This window comes from Oncorhynchus mykiss, chromosome 6, assembly GCF_013265735.2.
Source record: "Oncorhynchus mykiss isolate Arlee chromosome 6, USDA_OmykA_1.1, whole genome shotgun sequence".
Taxonomy (NCBI): Eukaryota; Metazoa; Chordata; class Actinopteri; order Salmoniformes; family Salmonidae; genus Oncorhynchus; species Oncorhynchus mykiss.
The window spans coordinates 54,011,125-54,036,472 of record NC_048570.1 but is presented as its reverse complement, the minus strand read 5'-3'; the positions used below and the strand labels follow the sequence as shown (position 1 = coordinate 54,036,472).

At 42.1% G+C, this 25,348-nt stretch overlaps 1 protein-coding gene across 2 annotated transcripts; it reads right to left on the bottom strand.

The window, feature by feature from the left end:
• Positions 1–809: 809 nt before the first annotated feature.
• LOC110526155 (zinc transporter ZIP1) lies at positions 810–16,361 on the bottom strand. 2 transcript variants are annotated; one of them, XM_036980433.1, is made up of 4 exons: positions 16,223–16,361; positions 6,842–6,972; positions 6,193–6,513; positions 810–2,442 (listed from the first exon to the last, which is right to left on the bottom strand). In XM_036980433.1, the coding sequence occupies exons 1-4, from the start codon at positions 16,248–16,250 to the stop codon at positions 2,089–2,091; spliced, it is 834 nt and encodes a 277-aa protein (XP_036836328.1). In that variant the 5' UTR covers positions 16,251–16,361; the 3' UTR covers positions 810–2,088. The 2 variants fall into 2 exon arrangements, with proteins under 2 accessions (XP_036836328.1, XP_021462479.1); XM_021606804.2 differs by having other exon boundaries at positions 15,512–16,358.
• Positions 16,362–25,348: the final 8,987 nt, after the last annotated feature.

Genomic DNA, 25,348 nt, shown 5'->3' with positions numbered 1-25,348 from the left:
GTTGTCATTGCAGGCAATCTCAACGCTGTACGTTACAGGGAAGACATCCTCCTCCCTCTGCAGGCTCATCCTGATATGACCCTCCATCATGACAATGCCACCAGCCATACTTCTTGTTCTGTGCGTGATTTCCTGCTAGACAGGAATGTCAGTGCTCTGCCATGGCCAGCGTAGAGCCCGCATCTCAATCCCATTGAGCACGTCTCGGACCTGTTGGATCGAAGGGTGAGGGCTAGGGCCATTCCCCCCAGAAATGTCCGGGAACTTTCAGGTGCCTTAGTGGAAGAGTGGGGTAACATCTCACAGCAAAAACTGCCAAATCTGGTGCAGACCATGAGGAGGAGATGCACTGCAGTACTTAATGCATCTGGTGGCCACACCAGATACTGACTGTTAGTTTTTATTTTGACCCCCCTTTGTTCAGGGACATATTACTCCACTTCTGTTAGTCACATGTCTGTGGAACTTGTTCAGTTTGTCTCAGTTGTTGAATCTTATTTTCATACAAAAATTTACACATTAAGTTTGCTGAAAATAAACGCAGTTGACCGTGAGAGGACGTTTCTTTTTTAGTTTACACTAGTTTACATCTAGTACATAGGTTTGGGGACACTGAGTTTACAGACAGCCCAATTAAAGTCAGACCATCCACAGTCATTTCAGGACACAAGTTACAGGCAGAACATCACAATATCAACCCTTGCAGCCTACCCACCTCCTAAAAATAAAACCCCATGCTTCTCTTGGTAATCGTGATGAGAGTGCATATTGCAAAAGCATACACAATAGACACACACACTTTAAACAAATCATAGCCAACTTGTTTAATCATTATTTTACTGCAACAGTGTCAGAGAGGAGAATGGAGGAGTAAGAGGAAGCTGAGCGCCACTTGAGATAGTGTTGTTATAAATTTGAAACTTTGATTACACAACAGAAACATGACTCATGGCTGGGGTAGGGAAACTATCAACACAACGAGGAACCGAGTCAGGAAAACACAGGTTAAGAAGTTCAACTTCAGCACATGTTAAAATAACAATCTCTCTTTAACATGTTGGTCACAATGGTTTGTCTTATAAAAAAATAATCTGTTACTGTGCCCTTAAGCAAGGCACTTAACCCAAATTTGCTCCAGGGGCACCGTACTACTATGGCTGACCCTGTAAAACACATTTCACTGCATCTATCCACTGTGTGACAATAAAACAATCTTTATTTGTAAGGCATGGTATAGTTCCCAAGGTGAAAACAATTAGTTCCACAATGGCGATAAAACATTTAATACTTCAATTTAACTGTGGAGGCTCACAACTTAACTGTGGGCACACATCCAAAAGTGTAAACATGATGCAATTGACATTTTAACCTGTATACATAATGAGATATTGATGTGACGGATTCATTTGACTATTAAGAGATATCATGTTAGTCTGGATACAAGTCTTTTTAGCTAACATTCCACTCCTTGCCACACCTGTAATTTGCCAAAGGGACCAGGCAATCATGATGTCAGTATGAACAGCACTTTTTTCAGTGATCTTCAGTTATGTGAAAAATGTTACAAACAGCGATTGTTAAAAGAAAATATACTTTTTTTTTTTTTAAGATAACCACTGGTATGTATGCCAAAGGATAAACAACTAATATTGCCACATTCTGTGTGCTTATTATTTTTCCAGTGCTAAAACAACCAAATTAAAAGGTATTACTTAACTAAATATAATCTATTTGAAATCATTAAAAGTTCTTAAATAAAAAAACAACTGTCTTACCATCCTTGGCTGTGAAATTAAAATATATGCTAAAAGCAGGATAAAAAATACCAATGAGTGTCAATCACCCTTAAAAACAAAAATACTGAGTAAGGACAGCTGTGACCCTCAAATAAAAGTGGCACAGCCAGACACGGGCACTGTAATCTCCCCTGCATCAACCCTGCAGTAAAACGGGACCGTTTTTATGTTTCCCTTCTCCCTGAGACATCTCCCATTATGGCGACCCTAGTACAGAACATCAAGTCCCGTGATTCATATGAGCCACACCCATATTCCTGCAAGGTCAGTTGCTCCAGTGGGTGACGTCCTCTCAGCTCAGGAAGGTGAGGCCCGCCATGACGCTGAAGCCCAACAGGATGAAGAGCACCTTGAGCAGCTGGTTCTCCGGGGAGTTCAGCTCGTGAGGCAGGATCTCCATGAAGGTGATGTAAATAAAGGTCCCGGCCGCCAGCCCCTCCAGGATGGCCTGGATCAGAGCGCCTGCCGCCAGCTGAGCCTCGATAACCCCGATGCCCACTCCGATGCCCAGCGGAGACATCATGGCGAAGACGCCCACGTAGGCCGCAACCCACATGGGCGGGACCGCGCTCTGCACCAGCTTCACCGACAGGCTGAACACGATGATGCTTTTGTGAACCACAATGGCGATGCAGATCTCTAATACCTGGATAGGATGGAGAGAAAACGAGATTAGAGGTTAAATTCCTCTCCTACATCCTTTCTCTTTCATCATCGCAGTAAGATGAAGACAGCTGTATAAGATCAACACAAGTTGTAGAAATGACTGGTATATAAATTACACATCTCTCATTTATAATTCTTTGAAAAGTCTATTAACAGGTTAGCCTAAATAGATCTGTCACTTCAAGCCAGATAAGGGTATTTGATCAACCAGGGAAAGCTGTTTAAAAAGCACATTATACTCCAAAGTAGTCAGATGTTTTCAGACCTCAAAGTAGTCTAATATCAAATTAAGTTTGCGTACCAGGCCATCTGTTTTGTAGATCCAGGGTCGTATTCACTACGAAACAAACGGGCCAAAACAGGGAGGGACCTACCTGAATTTGTCCAATAAGAAACACTTGTTTTTGCTTTCGCTATATTTAGTTTTTTGCTTTCGCTATATTTAGTTTTTTGCTACAATGCAAAATATTTTTGCTACGGTGTGTAGAAATGAATACGACCCTTCTATAGTCCACAATCCCAAATAAATGGAAAAAAGATAATTTCCAGATTCCCTGTGCTGCTCTTTTCCATTTATTTGGGGTTGAGGCTATAGCTGGATCTACACAACCAATTACATAGGATGTGGACATGACATCAGACTATGTTTGAGATCTGAAAACATGTGACAACTTTTGATTTGAATGTAATGTCCCTTTACCAGTTAAAAGTTACATTCCTGTCTTTCCCACTCCTCTTCTTTCTACCACAGTGAGTGCTCACGTCAATCAATGTGTCAGAAACTTGCATGTCTTTATAGTGTATTGACTTTTGGTAAAATATCTCAGAACCTTTTGCCATTAGAATCCGCTGACATGGTGCATGCTGTGTGAGCGATGTTATACTGAGGATGTGAGCCAAAGTGCATGGAAATAAGGCATGTCTCTCACTTCCCGCTGTCTCTCTACATTGTATAAATGAACAAGAAACTCTAAACCTCCTGACACTATGGGTGATTGGAAAGAGTTGTCCTAGGGCTTTCCCCTTCTAAGCACAGCAACAACCTTCACTGTGCTTTTGTGATGGAAAGAGACTGCCCTGAATACCAACAAAGGACAATACAGTGAAAAGGAGAACGGTCTGTGAAGATAAAGTCGAAGAGCACATCACATGAAAAGCACGGGTTAGAAATATCTACTTTATCCCCCCCCCCCCCAAATAGAAATAACACCATACTCCCCGCACTGTAATTTACAACTTGACGAGAGCTAAGTAAATGAGTAACTTATTTGGGAATTCTAAATATGGCAGGTGTTTTAGATATACAGTGCCTTGCGAAAGTATTCGGCCCCATTGAACTTTGCGACCTTTTGCCACATTTCAGGCTTCAAACATAAAGATATAAAACTGTATTTTTTTGTGAAGAAGCAACACCAAGTGGGACACAATCATGAAGTGGAACGACATTTATTGGATATTTCAAACTTTTTTAACAAATCAAAAAATGAAAAATTGGGCGTGCAAAATTATTCAGCCCCCTTAAGTTAATACTTTGTAGCGCCACCTTTTGCTGCGATTACAGCTGTAAGTCGCTTGGGGTATGTCTCTATCAGTTTTGCACATCGAGAGACTGAATTTTTTTCCCATTCTTCCTTGCAAAACAGCTCGAGCTCAGTGAGGTTGGATGGAGAGCATTTGTGAACAGCAGTTTTCAGTTCTTTCCACAGATTCTCGATTGGATTCAGGTCTGGACTTTGACTTGGCCATTCTAACACCTGGATATGTTTATTTTTTACCATTCCATTGTAGATTTTGCTTTATGTTTTGGATCATTGTCTTGTTGGAAGACAAATCTCCGTCCCAGTCTCAGGTCTTTTGCAGACTCCATCAGGTTTTCTTCCAGAATGGTCCTGTATTTGGCTCCATCCATCTTCCCATCAATTTTAACCATCTTCCCTGTCCCTGCTGAAGAAAAGCAGGCCCAAACCATGATGCTGCCACCACCATGTTTGACAGTGGGGATGGTGTGTTCAGGGTGATGAGCTGTGTTGCTTTTACGCCAAACATAACGTTTTGCATTGTTGCCAAAAAGTTCAATTTTGGTTTCATCTGACCAGAGCCCCTTCTTCCACATGTTTGGTGTGTCTCCCAGGTGGCTTGTGGCAAACTTTAAACAACACTTTTTATGGATATCTTTAAGAAATGGCTTTCTTCTTGCCACTCTTCCATAAAGGCCAGATTTGTGCAATATACGACTGATTGTTGTCCTATGGACAGAGTTGCCCACCTCAGCTGTAGATCTCTGCAGTTCATCCAGAGTGATCATGGGCCTCTTGGCTGCATCTCTGATCAGTCTTCTCCTTGTATGAGCTGAAAGTTTAGAGGGACGGCCAGGTCTTGGTAGATTTGCAGTGGTCTGATACTCCTTCCATTTCAATATTATCGCTTGCACAGTGCTCCTTGGGATGTTTAAAGCTTGGGAAATCTTTTTTGTATCCAAATCCGGCTTTAAACTTCTTCACAACAGTATCTCGGACCTGCCTGGTGTGTTCCCTGTTCTTCATGATGCTCTCTGCGCTTTTAACGGACCTCTGAGACTATCACAGTGCAGGTGCATTTATACGGAGACTTGATTACACACAGGTGGATTGTATTTACCATCATTAGTCATTTAGGTCAACATTGGATCATTCAGAGATCCTAACTGAACTTCTGGAGAGAGTTTGCTGCACTGAAAGTAAAGGGGCTGAATAATTTTGCACGCCCAATTTTTCAGTTTTTGATTTGTTAACGAAGTTTGAAATATCCAATAAATGTCGTTCCACTTCATGATTGTGTCCCACTTGTTGTTGATTCTTCACAAAAAAATACAGTTTTATATCTTTATGTTTGAAGCCTGAAATGTGGCAAAAGGTCGCAAAGTTCAAGGGGGCCGAATACTTTCGCAAGGCACTGTATTTTACCTTCTAAATCGTTGGAGACAAATGTGAATCCAGTCATATGGCAGCAAACTGAAGCATTTCAACTTTCCCATTGTATTGTTTATGAACTGCTGTTATATTACGCAGAATTGAAATTGAACAGCCTTTTAAATTGCAAGGATGGGCAGTCTCAAATGTATTAATTATAGGCTACCCCGACTCTCTCTGTTTCCTATCATCGTTCTTGCCAATATCCAGCAACTTCGCATAGCCATTGAAGAGGAGGGACAATATTCCACAGGCCACAATCAACAGCCTGATAAACTCTATGCGAAGGAGATGTCGCGCTGCATAAAGAAAATGATGGTCACACCAGATACTGACTGGTTTTCTGATCCATGCCGCTACTCATTTTTTAAGGCATCTGTGACCAACAGATGCATATCTGTATTCCCAGTCATGTGAAATCCATAGATTTATCCAATTTATTTCAATTGACTGATGTCCTTGTACAAACTGTAAATCAGTCAAATCTTTGAAATTGTTGCATGTTGCGTTTATATTTCTGTTCAGTATAAATAATACAAATTGTATTTTCATTTGAAGAAAGAAGTAGTTGAATATTATTGGAATCTATTTGAAGATACACTTGGAAAGTATTGGCATGCATTTGAAATGTATGGGTGCATTTGTTTTAGCTGACCCAGTGCCACAGGTGGGCAGAGATTTCCCTTTTAGGACCAACATAATGGTTTAATATGTGCCCCGGGCGAGCTAAAACAAATGGACTTATTGTGCTATTTAAGTGCAGCTCGCACTCCAGCACCTACCTTTGAGTCTGTGGTCTGCAGCCCGATGGCCAGGCCCTCGAACACAGAATGCAGGGAGAGCGAGAAAAAGAGCATGAACGAGCGAAAGGAGGAGTGGGCCTGGAGGTCCATGTGGACATGATGGGCACTACCCTCCAGGTTGGTGGACGAGGCTTTCCCCTGCCCGTGCCCATGGCGGTGCCCGTTGGCCTGCATCAGAGGTGCTCTCTCCTGGTCTGACCCTTGCATGGCATCTTGTCTGCAGTTCAGAGCAATCCTCTCCACGATTAGCACAGTGAAGAAGCCTGCAGCCATGATGAACTCTGGGAGGGGGAAGCTGGTCTATTTGAGAGAGGTGAAAACAACGAAAGTAAGAGTTCTGTTTAAATAAACGCCAAGGATTAGGGATATATATATATAAAAGTAAGTAGTCCTTAACACATCACCAGGTAATGAACCTGTGGATTAATAACTTCTACACTAACTAGCACATTTCCCCATGTTTTACAGATACAGTAGAACTAAAGTATAACTGTTGTAACTATCCCTTAATACATTGGTTTGTGCCATGGATAATCATATAGCTTTTTGTCATTTTACAAAGGGGATGGGAGAGTGGCCAGGCATCAACGACACTTTGTGATGTTGCTGATAGACAGAAGACACTTACGTCCACCCTCCGTGCGTCCAGCTCAGCATTGATGTCCGACAGGTAGTCTGGGATGATGTCCAACAGACAGGCAGCCAGGAAGACGCCTCCGGCAAAACAGCTGATGAAACTCAGGACCACCCGATGGGTTTCTGCATGATCAAAAAATGCTACTGTTTAATGACTTTTCCCACATTTTGTTGTTACAGCCTGAATTTAAAATAGAACAAATTTAGATTTGTTTTTGTGTCACTGACAATATCCCATAATGTCAAAGTGGAATTATGTTTTATTTTGACAAATTCATAAAAAACGAAAAGCTGAAATGTCTTGAGTCAATAAGTAGTCAACCCCTTTGTTAAGCCTAAATAAATAACTTCAGGAGTAAAAATGTGCTTACAAGTCATAAAAGTTGCACGGACTCACAGTGTGCAATAATAGACAGTCATGATTTTTGAATGACTGTCTCATTTCTGTACCCCACACATTCAAGCTGTGAATTTCAAATACAAAAAGACCAGGGAGGTTATTCAATGCCTCGCAAAGAAGGGCACCTATTTGTAGATGGGTTAAAAAAAAGTAAATATATTTTTTTTAAATAAAAATCAGATATTGAATATCCCTTTTAGCATGGTGAAGTTATTAATTACACTTTGGGTGGTGTATCAATACACCCAGTCACTACAAAGATACAGGAATCCTTCCTAACTCAGTTGCCGGAGAGGAAGGAAACTGCTCAGGGATTTCAACATAGGAGGCCATGTTGACTTTAAACATGGTGACTTTAAAACAGTTACAGAGTTTAATGGCTGGGATAGGAGAAAACTGAGGATGGTTCAACAACATTGTCGTTTTTTTATTTAACATTGTTTTTAGGAAATATTCAAAAAAAAAATAGAAATCAGCTCTTGTGCTGCCACTCCATAAGGGTGGGGATTGTAGTGATCTAATAATTATCATCAAATTTCAAGGATTCCTTGTCTAAGATTCTTGAATCCTTTGTAAATGTACAACTTTGCTATTTATTTGAGAAATGGCCTGGGCATAAAACTATTACAGCAACCATTTTAGTTGTTAATGATCTTGTCAATGCTTTAGACACTAAAATGAAATGTGCTGCTTTGTTTGTGGACCTGCCAAAAGCTTTTCATACTGTTGATCATGCTATTTTATTGAATATGTTGAGCCTGAGCTCTGACGCCGTTTCATGGTTATCTTAGTGACAGAAGTCAGGCCATCATGACTACATTTCTTGAAGTGCATAAAGGTGTACCACAGGGGGTGATTTTGGGACCTGTTCTCTTCACTATTTATATAAACACCATTGGTCAATCTGAAACTATTATGTATGCTATTGCCCCAACTATTGATCTGGCTGTGACAAAACTAGTCAGATGTTATAGCTATGCAGGAATCCCTTGTGGATTTAAAACTTGTGCTTAATACAGGCAAAACGAAATACAAACTCTCATAATTTTTCAGATGAACTATATGTTCACTCATTTGATGGTTCTCCAAGCGGATGTGCTCCTGCATATAAATACTTAGGCATTCGGATTGATATGGATTTGACGTTTAAAAAAACAGACGAGCTGGTTAAGAAGCTAAGATTCAAAGTTGGCTTTTTCTACAGAAACAGATCGTGCCTTTCTCTAAGCAGTAGGAAGCAGATTATTCAGTTGACCTTTTCAATCCTAACCTTATTATCTGTTCTTGATTATGGCGACATATTCTTCCAAAGAGCAGCTGCTACTACTGTTAAACATGTGGATGCCATCTACCATTGTGCCCTTCATTTTGTTGCAGGTGACACTCAACACTGCATCCTGTATCAAACGGTTGGCTGGACTCAGCTAAAGACCGATAGATCTCTACATTACACACTTTTCGTTTACAAAGGCTCTACTTCTGTCTTATCTACCTTTTGCTGCTGACGTACAGACACTGGAGTTGCCTAACCCATTCAAAGGATTGGTTAATGCCTGCCTGACAGAAGTTGTCTGATTAATTTAAGTTGTGAATCAAGGAAACTATACATTTCTTTCAGTTAATGTGACATAAGCTATGATATGAATAATGTGTGATTATCTGATGACTGATCATTTCATCTTTCTTATGGGTCTAAATCAGCTGTGAAACTGGTCAGAAAAGAGACACTTTACAAAGATACCACTAATTGATACAAAAAAACGGGAAGTGATGTGCAATCAAACATTCTGGGAGCGCTGAAATTAAACGGCCATGATAGCTCCTAATGTTACCATCTGCTTAAAGGACAAGAGAGAAGCAACAGAGATAATCATTGCACAAAGACAGAAGTGAAAACGACTCATCGGCAAATCAGCCATAGCAAAACAAAAGCGGGCTTAAAATTAATTTGTTTAACCTTTATTAAACTAGGCAAGTCAGTTAAGAACAAATTCTTATTTTCAATGACGGCCTAGGAACAGTGGGTAAACTACCTTGTTCAGGGGCAGAAGGACAGATTTTTACCTTGTCAGCTCGGGGATTCAATCTTGCAACCTTTCGGTTACAAGTCCAATGCTCTAACCACTAGGCTACCTGCCGCCCCAGGAGAGGACGGGATAGGAATGGCCCATACAATTTAGGCACACATTAAACAGTCTCTTATCACAGTAAACGTTATGGTCCTTCATTGTTTTAGGTATGCCCTGAGTCATAGTGTACAGTCTTGGCCAAAAGTTTTGAGAATGACACAAATATACATTTTCACAAAGTCTGCTGCCTCAGTTTGTATGATGGCAATTAGCATACCCTCCAGAATGTTATGAAGAGTGATCAGATGAATTGCAATTAATTGCAAAGTCCCTCTTTGCCATGAAAATGAACTGAATCCCCCAAAAACATTTCCACTGTATTTTAGCCCTGCCACAAAAGGACCAGCTGACATCATGTCAGTGATTCTCTCGTTAACACAGGTGTGAGTGTTGATGAGGACAAGGCTGGAGATCACTCTGACATGCTGATTGAGTTCAAAAAATATACTGGAAGCTTCAAAACGGTGGTGCTTGAAATCATTGTTCTTCCTCTAACCAATCATGGTTATCTGCAAGGAAACACGTGCCGTCATCATTACTTTGCACAAAAAGGGCTTCACGGGCCAAGACATTGCTGCCAGTAAGATTGCACCTACATCAACCATTATCGGATCATCAAGAACTTCAAGGAAAGCGGTTCAATTGTTGTGAAGACGGCTTCAGGGCACCCAAGAAAGTCCATCAAGCATCAGGACCGTCTCCTATAGTTGATTCGGCTGCGGGATCGGGGCACCACCAGTACAGAGCTTGCTCAGGAATGGCAGCAGGCAGGTGTGATTGCATCTGCACGCACAGTGAGGCGAAGACTTTTGGAGGATGGCCTGGTGTCAAGAAGGGCAGCAAAGAAGCCACTTCTCTCCAGGAAAAACATCAGGGACAGACTGATTTTCTGCAAAAGGTACAGTGATTGGACTGCTGAGGACTGGGGTAAAGTCATTTTCTCTGATGAATCCCCTTTCCGATTGTTTGGGGCATCCGGATAAAAGCTTGTCCGGAGAAGACAAGGTGAGCGCTACCATCAGTCCTGTGTCATGCCAACAGTAAAGCATCCTGAGACCATTCGTGTGTGGGGTTGCTTCTCAGCCAAGGTAGTGGGCTCACTCACGATTTTACCTAAGAACACAGCCATGAATAAAGAATGGTACCAACACATCCTCCGAGAGCAACTTCTCCCAACCATCCAGGAACAGTTTGGTGACGAACAATGCCCTTTCCAGCATGATGGAGCACCTTGCCAAAAGGCACAAGTGATAACTAAGTGGCTCGGGGAACAAAACATCAATATTTTGGGTCCATGGCCAGGAAGCTCCCCAGACCTTAATCCCATTGAGAACTTGTGGTCAATCCTCAAGGAGGCGGGTGGACAAACAAAACCCCACAAATTCTGACCAACTCCAAGAATTGATTATGCAAGAATGGGCTGCCATTAGTCAGGATGTGGCCCAGAGGTTAATTGACAGCATGCCAGGGCAGATTGCAGAGGTCTTGAAAAAGAAGGGTCAACACTGCAAATATTGACTCTTTGCATCAACTTCATGTAATTGTCAATAAAAGCCTTTGACACTGTAATTATACTTCAGTATTCCATAGTAACATCTGACAAAAATATCTAAAGACACTGAAGCAGCACACTTTGTGAAAATTAAGATTTGTGTCATTCTCAAACCCTTTGGTCACGACTGTATAATATATATTGGCAGGTGACATACAGAGAAAACTGGGCCTAAAGAGAAAGTTAAAAAGCAGGAAACCAAACTTTGGCAAATGGGCTAAAACTGTGAGGGACCTACCTGAACTTGTCCAATAAGAAACACTTGTTTTTAGGCCTTTTTAATTATCGATGTGCAAAACTGAGAGACATACCCCAAGCGACTTACAGCTGTAATCACAGCAAAAGGTGGCACTACAAAGTATTAACTTAAGGGGGCTGAATAATTTTGCACGCCCAGGTTTTCAGTTTTTGTTTTGTTAAAAAAGTTTGAAATATCCAATAAATGTCGTTCCACTTCATGATTGTGTCCCACTTGGTGTTGATTCTTCACAAAAAAATACAGTCTTATATCTTTATGTTTGAAGCCTGAAATGTGGCAAAAGGTCGCAAAGTTCAAGGGGGCCGAATACTTTCGCAAGGCACTGTAAGTCTCCAGCTTCAGTGATTTTTGCAATTTGTCCAGTCATTGGCAGCAGAGAACTGGAAGGAAGGAGTGCCAAAGGAGGAATTGGCTTTGAGGGTGACCAGTGAAATACACCTGCTGGAGCGTGTGCTACAGGGTGGGTGCTGCTATGGTGAGCAGTGAGCTGAGATAAGGCGGGGCTTTACCCAGCAAAGACTTTAAGATGACCTGGAGCCAGTGGGTTTGGCAACGAATATGAAGCGAGGGCCAGCCAACAAGAGCATACAGGTCGCAGTGGTGGGCAGTATATGGGGCTTTGTTGACAAAACGGATGGCACTGTGACAGACTTCATCCAATTTACTGAGTAGAGTGTTGGAGGCTATTTTGTAAATGACATCACCGAAGTCAAGGATCGGTAGGATAGTCAGTTTTACGAGGGTATGTTGGGCGGCATGAGTGAAGGAGGCTTTGTTGCGAAATAGGAAGCCAATTCTAGATTTCATTTTGGATTGGAGTTGCTTAATGTGAGCCTGGATGGAGAGTTGAGTCTAACCAGACACCTAGGTATTTGTAGTTGTCCACGTATTCTAAGTCAGAACCGTCCAGAGTTGTGACGCTAGACAGGCGGGCAGGTGAGGGCAGCGATCGGTTGAAGAGCATGCATTTAGTTTTGCTTGCATTTAAGAGCAGTTGGAGGCCACGGAAGGAGTGTTGTATGGCATTGAAGCTCATCTAGAGGTGTGTTAACATAGTGTCCAAAGTATACAGCCAGAAGGCCAGAAGTATACAGAATGGTGTCGTCTGCGTAGAGGTGGATCAGCGAATCACCAGCAGCAAGAGCGACATCATTGATGTATACAGAGAAAAGAGTCAGCCCGAGAACTGAACCCTGTGGCACCCCCGTTGAGACTGCAAGAGGTCTAGACAACAGGCCCTCCGATTTGACACACTGAACTCTGCCTGAGAAGTAGTTATATATAAGAAAATAAGGGGTTCAATGCAAATAATCTGGGTAGCCATTGAGTAGACTTATGGCTTGGAGGTAGAAGTTGTTAAGGAGTCATTTGGTCTCAGATTTGATGCTACGGTACCACTTGCCATGCGGGAGCAGAGAACAATCTGTCACTTGGGTGGCTGCTTCATTGTCGTTGGTGATCAGGCCAACCACCGTTGTGGCGTCGGCAAACTTTATGATGGTGTTGGAGTCATGCATGGCCACGCAGTCGTGGGTGAACAAGGAGTGAGGGTTGGACTAAGCACGCACCCCTGAGGGCCCCAGTCTTGAGGGTCAGTGTAGCAGATGTGTTATTGCCTACCCTTACCATCTGAGGGCGGGCCGTCAGGAAGTCCAGGATCCAGATGTAGGTGTTCAGTCCCAGGGTCTTTAGTTTAGTGATGAGCTTGGAGGGCACTATAGGTGTTGAACGCTTAGCTGTAGTCAATAAACAGCATTCTCACATAGGTGTTCCTTTTGTCCAGGTGGGAAAGGGCAGTGTGGATTGCAATAGAGATTGTGTCATCTGTGGATCTGTTGGGGCAGTATGGGAATTGGAGTGGGTCCAGGGTTTCTGGGATGATGGTGTTGATGAAAGCCATGACCAGCCTTTCAAAGCACTTCATGGCTACAAACGTCAGTGCTACGGGGCATAGTCATTTAGGCAGGTTACCTTGAATTCTTGGGCACAGAGACTATGGTGGTCTGCTTGGAACATATGGGTATTACAGACTGGGTCAGGGAAAGGTTGAAAATGTCAGTGAAGATGCTGGTCAGCACATCCTAAGTACGCATCATGGTAATCCATCCTGCCATGTGAACGCTGACCTGTTTAAATGTCTTACTCACATCGGCTACAGAAAATGTGATCACAAAGTTGTCCGGAACAGCTGGTGTTCTCATGCTTGGTTCAGTGTTGCTTGCCTCAAAGCGAGCATAGAAAGTATTTAGCTCATCTGGTAGGCTTGCGTCACTGGGCAGCTTGTGGCTGAGTTTCCCTTTGTAGTCCATAATAGTTTTCAAGCCCTGCCACATCCAACGAGCATCAGAGCCGATGTAGTAAGATTCAATATTAGTCCTGTATTGATGCTTTGCCTGTTTGATGGTACGTCTGAGGCCATAGCAGGATTTCTTGTAAGCTTCTCGATTTGTGTTCCGGTCCTTGAAAGCATCAGCTCGAGACTTTAGCTTAGTGTGGATGTTGCCTTTATTCCATGGCTTCTGACTGGGATACGTACCTACGGTCCCTGTGAGGACGATGTCGTAAATAAACTTTTTAATGAAGGCTATGACTGACTCCTCAATGTTATCGGATGAATCATGGAACATATTCCAGTTTTTGCTATCAAAACAGTCCTGTAGCTTAGCATCCGCTTCATCAGACCACTTACGTATTGAGTGTGTCACTGGTACTTCCTGTTTGAGCTGCTTGTAAGCAGGAATCAGTTCCAAGCATATTTCTCCAGTCCCACAAAAAAGTGCCTATGCAAAGCCCTCACTGTCACCCAAATGTATTTGTGTCGGCCTGCCTGCCAGCAGAAAATCTTGTGTGTTTGTAGGCTACATGCCCTTCCCCCTCCCGCCAAAGTATAGTCTACTGTAGCTACTGACTTTACACCATGATTCAGAAATTAGGGAGATTTTTAATGAGATAATGGATTAACTTTTTCAATGCTAGTTAAGGATAGTATACTTATCGCGTTTCACATTGGATTTATTAACGACAAAATGTGTTTTTATTTTAATTCTGGTGCCGCTCTGTTAGCAAACTAGCTAGCTCTGGTCTAGCTCTCAAACTCTAGGCGGAATTATGTGTAATGGAATGGAACAGAGTCATGATCAAGGGCTGGATCTGGTGCAACATTAGTTAAGCCAACTCTCTGAAGTTCAAAGACATTCAAAGTTCCTTCATAGAAGCCGCTCCTCCATATGTATAATTATGTGGGCCTAACTCAGATAATGCATGTCCTAGGAACAAGATGCCCAGCGCTTTATGCTCAGCGCTCTTCTCACCCATGAAATTGAATTTGCATCTCACACCCTACACTAGTCCGTCAAATGCATGTACATAGCTTGCCCGCTCCATAGCAAGCTGCTCTACCTATTGGTGAAGTAATTTAATTTTGAGCTAAATGTAACAATAAAACCGTATATAGCCTAGTTAATGTTGTTTTGTTGATCTTTATCTGTTATTTTCATGTATTTATTTTTTTCAGTTTATTTAGTAAATACTTGCCACTTATTTTTCTTAACTGCATTGTTGGTTAAGGGCTTGTAAGTAAGCATTTCACTGTAAGGTACCTGTAGTATTGTGTGACAAACACATTTTGATTTGATAAATTGTCATTTGGCGGTTATAAACCAAAGGAAGAAACAAAGATAAACACTAGTTCACAGCAAACACGTGATTGGATTTGGCAAACAAGTAGATGTTGATCACGTTTATGAAGGCATTGCAACAACACTTGCATGTAATTTTCTCCGTCCCGCAACTACCCAGGCATCCATGAACAACCAAACCTAAACTATTCGGTTTCACCAAAATAACGTTTCCATCAACAGATACATATCCAATATATCTAGGAACAACACTTAAGATGTGTCTGGTTGAATGAGTGCTTCGCTATAGAAAAAGCGTTTAAAACACGTTATACAGGTCTCCCTACTCATGTCTGTAAAAGTGGGAGATTAGTTGGTAGTTTACTCTCACGTGACCTATAAATTGACCCCAATGCCATAGCAGCCCACACAGGCGGGATATAGTACACCCTGGATCAAAACGCTTATTTGATAGTGAAGGACACATTCAACACGAATCGTAGGTATTGTTCTTAGAGATATCGGATATGCCTCGTTGATGGGAAACCGAATAGTTTAGGTTGAAGGAAAGGACGCCAAGCAACGGAAGCTTCAGCAACGAGCCATCCATCTGGCTCAACACATCCCAAGTGTGGAATTGCATGGGGTTCCAGCGTGATACTAGCCAACTAGTGTATAACTTATAGGCTGCCTACTGAAACGTACCTGTCCCACTGGTTTCTCTGAACCACTTCAACCGAGCAGGGATAAATCCGAAAAATACGGTCAGGAGAAACAAACCCACGAGGGCGCCTATTTTCACCTGTAACAAGTAGTCCATCTCGATTTGTTACTATACCGGGCTGAATCAAAACCAGCAATTTTGGGATAAGCCTAGTAAAATAGCGATGTAAACCAACGGGCAGTAAAATGAATACGCCATACCAACATGTTTGCGTTACTGGAAAAACAAAAACCTATGCTATTCAAAAACTCATCCCTGTTACACAGACAATTTCAGGAGCTATTTAGGCGCCTACTAGCTAACGTTACATGTTTACATTGTCCTGCAACGTGTTGGAGGACTGCGCTAGGAGTCAGCAGCACAACTGATGACGTCACACGTATGGTAATGAGGGAATCTTAAAAATAACCAAAAACGCATTTTAAAAATGACTTTTCCGCCATCGTGTGCCAGCATAATATCCTGCTGTTAGGATAGGTCATATTTGCGTCCTCTTCCGGATGGCCACGCCTACTATGCTAATTTTAAGAATGCAGTACGATTTTCTCAGACAGCGCAGCTCATTGCTGAGTCCACAGAATGTAACGAATTCTTCCTAGGCACATAACGCCTGACCTGATTCTAATGACCAAACGGGGATATTGAATCAATCATGATGTCGTACAAGGCCTACTATGAATGTGGTTCCTTACTGTGTTCCACAATATAGCGCTTTGTCATGCTAGGCCTAGATCTAAACTTTACACTACTTAATGGAATCTCAGATTCATGACTATTCGCATGTACAGCCCCAATAGTTTCGCAATTCCTGACACAAATCGGTGCGCCTGTGTAGTGTAACCCGTTCGAGGGCACTTAAATCAAAGCTTGATGATTTAGCTGATTATTTGAATCAGCTGTGTAGTGCTAGGGCATAAACTTCCGTTTTATCTAATTTTGCTGTTGAAGTGTAGACTCCTGAGTTGCCAAACCCGTTCACAGGATTAGTTACTCTTGAGGTTCCTATGGCAGGGATGGGCGACTCCTGAGCTGGAGTAGTGTCACACTTTTTCTCAATCCCAAGCAAACACAGCTGATTAAAACTAATTGCATTCTAAACTGAAGATCGTGATTAGTTGATTATTGGAGTCAGGTGTGTTAGTTGGGGCAAAAGTGTGACACCAATCAGACACCTGAGGCCTGGAGTTTCCCAAGCCCTGTCCTAGGGTTTCCAGCGAGCTTGGTAAATCTGCTTTTCCTTTTAATGCGCCATATTGATTGAACACAATTCAAAATACATTTCCTCATGATGATCTGGTGCTGTTCAGGCAATTTAAAGTGTTAATTGGGGAGGAATGTTTTCTGGGTGATAAAAAAAAATACAATTAATTGTGCTTCCCATAACTGTGTTTTTGTATTTGAATGTATATATTTGGTTTTATTCTAATAATAATACTAAGGGGCGCGCGCACCTTCTTGTGATGATGCGTACTTCATGAGTTGTAATTGAAAATCTACTGGCATTTGGAAAGTTTGAGGTGAGGAAGAAAGTGTTGTTGAACAAGTATTAGCATTGTTAAGTATCTTGCTAGCTGGATCGAATTATCTGTTAGCTAGCCAGAGAAATGTTGAGCAACATTAGCCAATTTATCTGATTTAAATAATTAGCTTACTAATAAAGTCAGACAGTTAACGCGTCAGCAAGCTAACGTTACAACATCAGATGAGCTAACATTAGTAACCTAACCAATTCGCAATAATATAACCGGTCCTCAAGTTATAATGCCTTAGTTGCTTACTGGACCCTGGCAATCTGTGTGAAATGTTAACTAGGTAACGAACTAACCACTATCTGTTAACTAATGTTTTCCTTCTACAGATGTGGTTCATTTTCAGAATGAGAGAATTAGTGGAAAATTGTGCGTTGCTTGTTAAACAAGTGGATTCAGGGATCAAGTGTAGCTGGGCCTGGTTTAAACTGGATGCCACTATAGAGGTGAATGGAACACCACACATTTTCCCTCTTTCTCAGTTTTCCTGACACATTGTAGAACAGATGTCCACAGGCAGAAAGTGTACAATGTAATAATGTGCAGTGTAGCCCAAGGATATTGTTTTTGTGTTGAACTTGACAGTAACACATGTGAGGGGGATTATACTTTTTAAAACTCTGAATGTTATTTATGCACACATGTAGCCTTGTGCACTTGATCGGTGTCTGTAGTAGCCATTATAATAGAGCAAAAATAGAATGACTGTTTGTTTCGTTCTATTTCTACTTTAAGATGTTTTTTCCCCCAAGTGCAATATTTCTGTGTGGTCACAAGCGTTATTATAAAGGCTGTCATGGCTAGCTGCAATATTAGTTTATAGTTGTTTTTCTCTACTTGAGTGTCATTTGCAGTCAAGTCTAGGCAACAAATAACATTGGATTTCTTTCATTACATTTTTTTAACTTGCGAGTTAGTTTCACATTAACCACTTATTTTACACACAGAGACTGATCATGTAGATCATATTCTTTTGTTGTTTAATTAATTCAAACCTGCTTTTCCCCCTAGCAAGGATTTATTTTGCATGTTTCAATGCAAAAAAAAAAGTGTCACCCTTTTGGGCCCTCACAAGTTTGCATCCCTGCAAGTGTCAAACAAAGTGGGTAATGTTGAACCCCTAACTCCTGTCTGTCACTCACTCCATTTAAATATCTTAAACGTATACAGTTGGTGTGGTCTGTACCTTGTGAATATTCCCTTTTGATTGCACAAATATTCCCATTTGTTCTCTCTGCTATAAAATAGTTGTTTTTCAGAATTACTGAACGTATGTTAAATGTCTGAGCCCATTAACCAGCCAGCCAGGCCACCACACACACTTCTTTCCCTGCCCCCACTTACATACACTCATACAATTCAGGGAAGATCTAAGTCTGTATTTACAAAGTGTCTCAGGGTAGCATTGCTGATCCAGGATCACTGATCAGGTTCCTTCCTCTGTGTAGTCAGCAGATGCAGCTGCTGTTTCAGCACTGAGGACCGGACACCTGATCAACTTCCCATTATAGGAAAAGTCACATGTAATAAGTCATCATGGCAATGACACAATTGTCTTAATATTGAATTGATGACGTTCTATTATAGGGAATTCTGATTGACTCCTCACATCTGTTTCTTTGGCCACAGTGCACAAAATGATTCATGAAATTGTTTTTTCCCATGCCCTCGCATATACACACACACTTAAATCCTTGTTATTGACAACCAAAGAAATGTGTCCTTTGTATATAAACAAATATTTTGGGCATTCTTAATTAAAATTTCAGAAAAAGGCCTATTTAATTACGTTACTAGCTTTTAAAGTCCTCTGTGGCAGTGGCGAGCAGGAGTTAATCCAGGAGTCTATTTGAGACCAGAGTGTACAGTACAGTGCATTCGGAAAGTATTCAGACCCCTTGACTTTTTCCACATTTTGTTATGTTACAGCCTTATTTGAAAATGGATTAAAACGTTTTTCCCCTTTATCAATCTACACACTACCCCATAATGACAAAACATTTTTGGAAATGTATTAACAATAAAAAAACATGTCATCATTAATTAAGTATTCAGACCCTTTATGACGCTTCAAGCTTGGCACACCTGTATTTGGGGAGGTTTTCCCATTCTTCTCTGCAGATCCTCAAACTCCGTCAGGTTGGATGGGGAGCGTAGTTGCATAGCAAATGTCAGGTCTCTCCAGAGATGTTCGGTCGGGTTCAAGTCCGGGCTCTGGCTAGGCCAATCAAGGACATTCAGAGGCTTGTCCCAAAGCCACTGTGCTTAGGGTTGTTGCCCTGTTGGAAGGTGAACTAAGTCCCAGTCAGGTCCTGAGCGCTCTGGAGCAGGTTTTCATTAAGGATCTCACTGTACTTTACTCCATTCATCTTTCCCAGTCCCTGCTGCTGAAAAACATCCCCACAGAATGATGCGGCCACTACCATGCTTCACTGTAGGGATGGTGCCAGGTTTCCTCCAGACATGACTCTTGGCATTCAGGCCAAAGAGTTCAATCTTGGTTTCATCAGACTAGAGAATCTTGTTTCTCATGTTCTGAGAGTCCTTTAGGTGCCTTTTGGCAAACTCCAATGTGCCTTTTACTGAGGAGTGGCTTCCGTCTGGCCACTCTATCGTAAAGGCCTGATTGGTGGAGTGCTGCAGAGATGGGAGAACCTTCCAGAAGGACAACCATCTCCACAGAGGAACTCTGGAGCTCTGTCAGAGTGACCATCGGGTTCTTGGTCACCTCCCTGACCAAGGCCCTTCTCCCTGATTGCTCAGTTTGGGGGGGGGGGGGGGGGGGGGTGGAGCTGTTGGCCGAGGTTTGAGTAGCCAGGAGGAAGGCATGGCCAGCCGTGAGAAATGCTTGTTGAAGTTTTTGATAATCATGGATTTATCGGTGGTGACCGTGTTACCTAGCCTCAGTACAGTGGGCAGCTGGGAGGAGGTGCTCTTGTTCTCCATGGACTTTACAGTGTCCCAGAACTTTTTGGAGTTAGAGCTACAGGATGCACATTTCTGCCTGAAGAAGCTGGCCTTTGCTTTCCTGACTGACTGCGTGTATTGGTTCCTGACTTACCTGAACAGTTGCATATCGCGGGGACTATTCGATGCTATTGCAGTCTGCCACAGGATGTTTTTGTGCAGGTCTGGAGTGAACCAAGGGCTATATCTGTTCTTAGTTCTGCATTTTTTGAACGGAGTATGCTTATCTAAAATGGTGAGGAAGTTACTTTTAAAGAATGACCAGGAATCCTCAACTGACGGGATGAGGTCAATATCCTTCCAGGATACCCAGGCCATGTCGATTAGAAAGGCCTGCTCGCAGAAGTGTTTTAGGGAGCGTTTGACAGTGATGAGGGGTGGTCGTTTGACTGCGGATCCGTAGCGGATACAGGCAATGAGGCAGTGATCGCTGAGATCCTGGTTGAAGACAGCGGAGGTGTATTAGTTAGGGAGTTCGAACTGTTTGGGTATGGACCTGGAAAGTATGACATTACTTTGCAGGCTATCTCTGCAGTAGACTGCAACTCCTCCCCCTTTGGCAGTTTTATCTGGACGGAAAATGTTATAGTTGGGTATGGAAATCTCAGAATTTTTGGTGGCCTTCCTGGTGGCCAGGATTCAGACACGGCAAGGACATCAGGGTTAGCAGAGTGTGCTAAAGCAGTGAGTAAAACAAACTTAGGGAGGAGGCTTCTGATGTTGACATGCATGAAACCAAGGCTTTTTCGATCACAGAAGTCAACAAATGAGGGTGCCTGGGGACAGGCAAATGAGGGTGCCTGGGGACATGCAGGGCCTGGGTTTACCTTCACATCACCCGCAGAACACCTGAACTGTGCATGTCACGTGACTGGATCACAACCAGTTATATCTAGTATCCATAAAGCAACATTCAGGGGATTTCATTAATTTTGACATTTGCTCAGTACTTGAAGGGTGAATAGAAATTCTCAATAGACCTCTTTAAATGTGGTACTGCCATCGAGTGGATGAAAAATGGTACAACATGGGGTATTCTGTAAATACACAATTCAGCCATATGAAAATTGACGCAGGATTAATAATGGTAACTTGAACCCATGTCAGATTTAAGAATATGGATACCAATACCAGCACATGCATAATATATACAGCCTATGTCACATTTTTTACACTTCATCCAAAGTGCTTTACCTTACATTTATAAAACAGGCCTACAAACAGGAAATGCTAGCTGAAGTGGATGGTGACTGCATTTGGCCAATAGATGTGTAAGGACAGTAATTTCATAATCTTATTATCTTCACTATGTAACTTATAAAATATTTGATATCACAGGTCAAATGTAGCAATTACATTCACATATTACTTATCAAGAGAATGAAGGGAGGTAGGGGGAGAGGGTGTTTATTCAACCAAACCCCCCTACACCTATCTACCCACTCTCTCTCCCCACACCCACATCCCTCCATACAAGTGCCACCATTCAACTTTCAGTAAAAAATAAATCAAAGCAAATTTAAACATTGAATTAAACTGATGTAATCAAAGGGCAGTTGAACAAGAGTGAGCGAAGTTTAGTATGAGAGGGATAAAGTAGTTGACTTGGCAGCATGGGATTGGTGCCAACAGCAAACCCACTTCCCCTAATGTATCCTGGAGAGAGAGCGAAATAGATATTACAACATGACATGAGAGAAATGGAGACACTTTGAAAGCATCATGCCTAACAGGAAGTGTAAAGAAGGGTCTTTCCTTGAAGGATGGGAGGGAGAGGTGAGTCATAGCTAAAGTTTGGTATGTTCTGTTCAGTTGTCCCTCAAATAGGACTGCAGGTGCCATCAACCAGCCTACATACCATCTGTGAGTGGATTGTGAAGAGAGAGGGAGAGGGTCAACTTATGGGGCAAAAAAGTATTTAGTCAGCCACCAATTGTGCAAGTTCTTCCACTTAAAAAGATGAGAGAGACCTGTAATTTTTTTATAGGTACACTTAAACTATGACAGACAAAACGAGAAAAAAAAATCCAGAAAATCACATTGTAGGATTTTTTATGAATTTATTTGCAAATTATGGTGGAAAATAAGTATTTGGTCAATAACAAAAGTTTCTCAATACTTTGTTATATACCCTTTGTTGGCAATGACAGAGGTCAAATGTTTTCTGTAAGTCTTCACAAGGTTTTCACACACTGTTGCTGGTATTTTGGCCCATTCCTCCATGCAGATCTCCTCTAGAGCATTGATGTTTTGGGGCTGTTGCTGGGCAACACGGACTTTCAACTCCCTCCAAAGATTTTCTATGGGGTTGAGATCTGGAGAATGGCTAGGCCACTCCAGGACCTTGAAATGCTTCTTACGAAGCCACACCTTCGTTGCCCGGGCGGTGTGTTTGGGATCATTGTCATGCTGAAAGACCCAGCCACGTTTCATCTTCAATGCCCTTGCTGATGGTAGGCTTTGTTACTTTGGTCCCAGCTCTCTGCAGGTCATTCACTAGGTGAGATCTTGTGTGGAGCCCCAGATCGAGGGATATTATCAGTGGTTTTGTATGTCTTTCATTTCCTAATAATTGCTCCCACAGTTGATTTCTTCAAACCAAGCTGCTTACCTATTGCAGATTCAGTCTTCCCAGCCTGGTGCAGGTCTACAATTTTGTTTCTGGTGTCCTTTGACAGCTCTTTGGTCTTGGCCATAGTAGAGTTTGGAGTGTGACTGTTTGAGGTTGTGGACAGGTGTCTTTTATAGTGATAACAAGTTCAAACAGGTGCCATTAATACAGGTAACGAGTGGAGGACAGAGGAGCCTCTTAAAGAAGAAGTTACAGGTCTGTGAGAGACAGAAATCTTGCTTGTTTGTAGATTACCAAATACTTATTTTCCACCATAATTTCCAAATAAATTCATTAAAAATCCTACAATGTGATTTTCTGGATTTTTCCCCCCTCATTTTGTCTGTCATAGTTGAAGTGTACCTATGATGAAAATTACAGGCCTCTCTCATCTTTAAGTGGGAGAACTTGCACAATTGGTGGCTGACTAAATACTCCCCCCCCCCCCCCCCCCCCCCCCACTGTATCAGCCCAAAGAGAGAAGCATGAGATTGAACTTCAATCAATTTTCTAGAGCAGTAGTCACAAACCGGTCGATCTCCAATGTATACCTAGTCGATTGCCAAACATTGATGTAAAAAAAACAAGTGATAAAGCCCTGCCAGCCGGGTAGGCGAACTGTTGCCATTTTGAACCATTGTATGGCGTCTGAACGTACAAAATCAGCCTTCCTGGCGGGCCCAGAGAACAAATTAATTACACCTTTGGCCTACCACTGGCCAATCGGATGTCTGCAGTAAAGTAGCATGCATAAAAGAAAGCTACAGCAAAGTTGATACTGTGAGATTTCAAAACGTTTTTAACTCGGAGCGCCTGCTCCCTCTGACCAGCACAAACACAAACAATTATCACAAGACCACTTCTGGTTACTCTCACCGATTCCACAACACCCAACTCCGTGTTCACCCACCCTGAAACACCTACCACCTGCGATACTAAGCCCACATTCACTTCCATTTCTCCTGCTGTCTTTAGCTCACACTTTCTACCATCTACATTTTAACCAACTCAACCTTCTTCCTCCCTCTCTCTCTTAGACTTCCTCTGCCTCTCTTTTTCCCTCCATTCCTCCTCCGTATTCAAAGTATACAGCTGTGTTCAAATACCCATACTGTATACTACATACTTAATGAGTATATACTATATACCATTAGTTAATTTTAGTATACTGTTAGCGAACAGGATGCTTTCAGTTGAGCGAACTAGCTCTTCGCCTGTCTACAGGAAGTTGATGCTGTTGCTATGTAACCTCTTGTTAGCTAGTTAACAAAACACATTACTAGTTAGACATCTTATAACTTCGGGTGTGTTCTTAATTTGAATGTGGAGTGCCAGAGTGGCTCGTAAATTCAGAGCGTTGTCAGATTGTCCGTTTTGTAAATTCAGAGCATTTCGTCCTCGGAGCGCACAATTGGACGCTCGGGCGGAGGAGTACAGTTGATTTGAGTGTTCTGACCTTACGGCAGTCAAGCACCCAAGCTAACGTTGGCTAGCTTCTTCCAGACACAAATGAGACCACTCTGACCATTTTACTAACACTAGCAGAGCTGGTTAGGCTGTTTTCATGTCATCCAGAGCGTTTATGACTAACTGCTGCTGGCAACAATTTAATTGTGCTTTTTTTGTCGACATTTACTGACACCACCCGTATTCAACGGGTGTTGAGCGCTTGTAAATTCATTATTATTCATTATACACTCAGACGTGAGTGCTCTGAAATCGGAGTAGGTAGCCAGAGCGAATTTACGAAAGCACCAGAATGTCCATTGAGAACGCACAACGACTATACCAATTAGCTAAGCTAAGAATGACGGGAATAATCAAGTAAATAAACGTTGGGTAGTTGTATAGACTATAGTTAATATACTGGCAAGTTTGATGTATAAGTAGCCAACTAACGTTAGGTAGCTAGCTAACATACCGGTACATACTGCTGTAATAATATTTATTTATTTCACCTTTATTTAACTAGGTAGGCAAGTTGAGAACAAGTTCTCATTTACAATTGCGACCTGGCCAAGATAAAGCAAAGCAGTTCGACACGTACAACAACACATGGAGTAAAACAAACATGCAGTCAATAATACAATGTGAGCAAATGAGGGGAGGTAAAGGCAAAAAAAAAGGCCATGGTGGCAAAGTAAATACAATATAGCAAGTAAAACACTGGAATGGTAGATTTGCAGTGGAAGAAATGTGCAAAGTAGAAATAGAAATAATGGGGTGCAAAGGAGCAAAATAAATAAATACAGTAGGGGAAGAGGTAGTTGTTTGGGCTAAATTATAGATGGGCTATGTACAGGTGCAGTAATCTGTGAGCTGCTCTGACAGCTGGTGCTTAAAGCTAGTGAGGGAGATGTGTTTCCAGTTTCAGAGATTTTTGTAGTTCGTTCCAGTCATTGGCAGCAGAGAACTGGAAGGAGAGACAGCCAAAGGAGGAATTGGTTTTGGGGGTGACCAGAGAGATATACCTGCTGGAGCCTTGCTACAGGTGGGTGCTGCTATGGTAACCAGTGAACTGAGATAAGGGGGACTTTACCTAGCAGGGTCTTGTAGATGACCTGGAGCCAGTGTGTTTGGCGATGAGTATGAAGCGAGGGCCAGCCAACGAGAGCGTACAGGTTGCAGTGGTGGGTAGTATATGGGGCTTTGGTGACAAAACGGATGGCACTGTGATAGACTGCGTCCAATTTGTTGAGTAGGGTATTTGA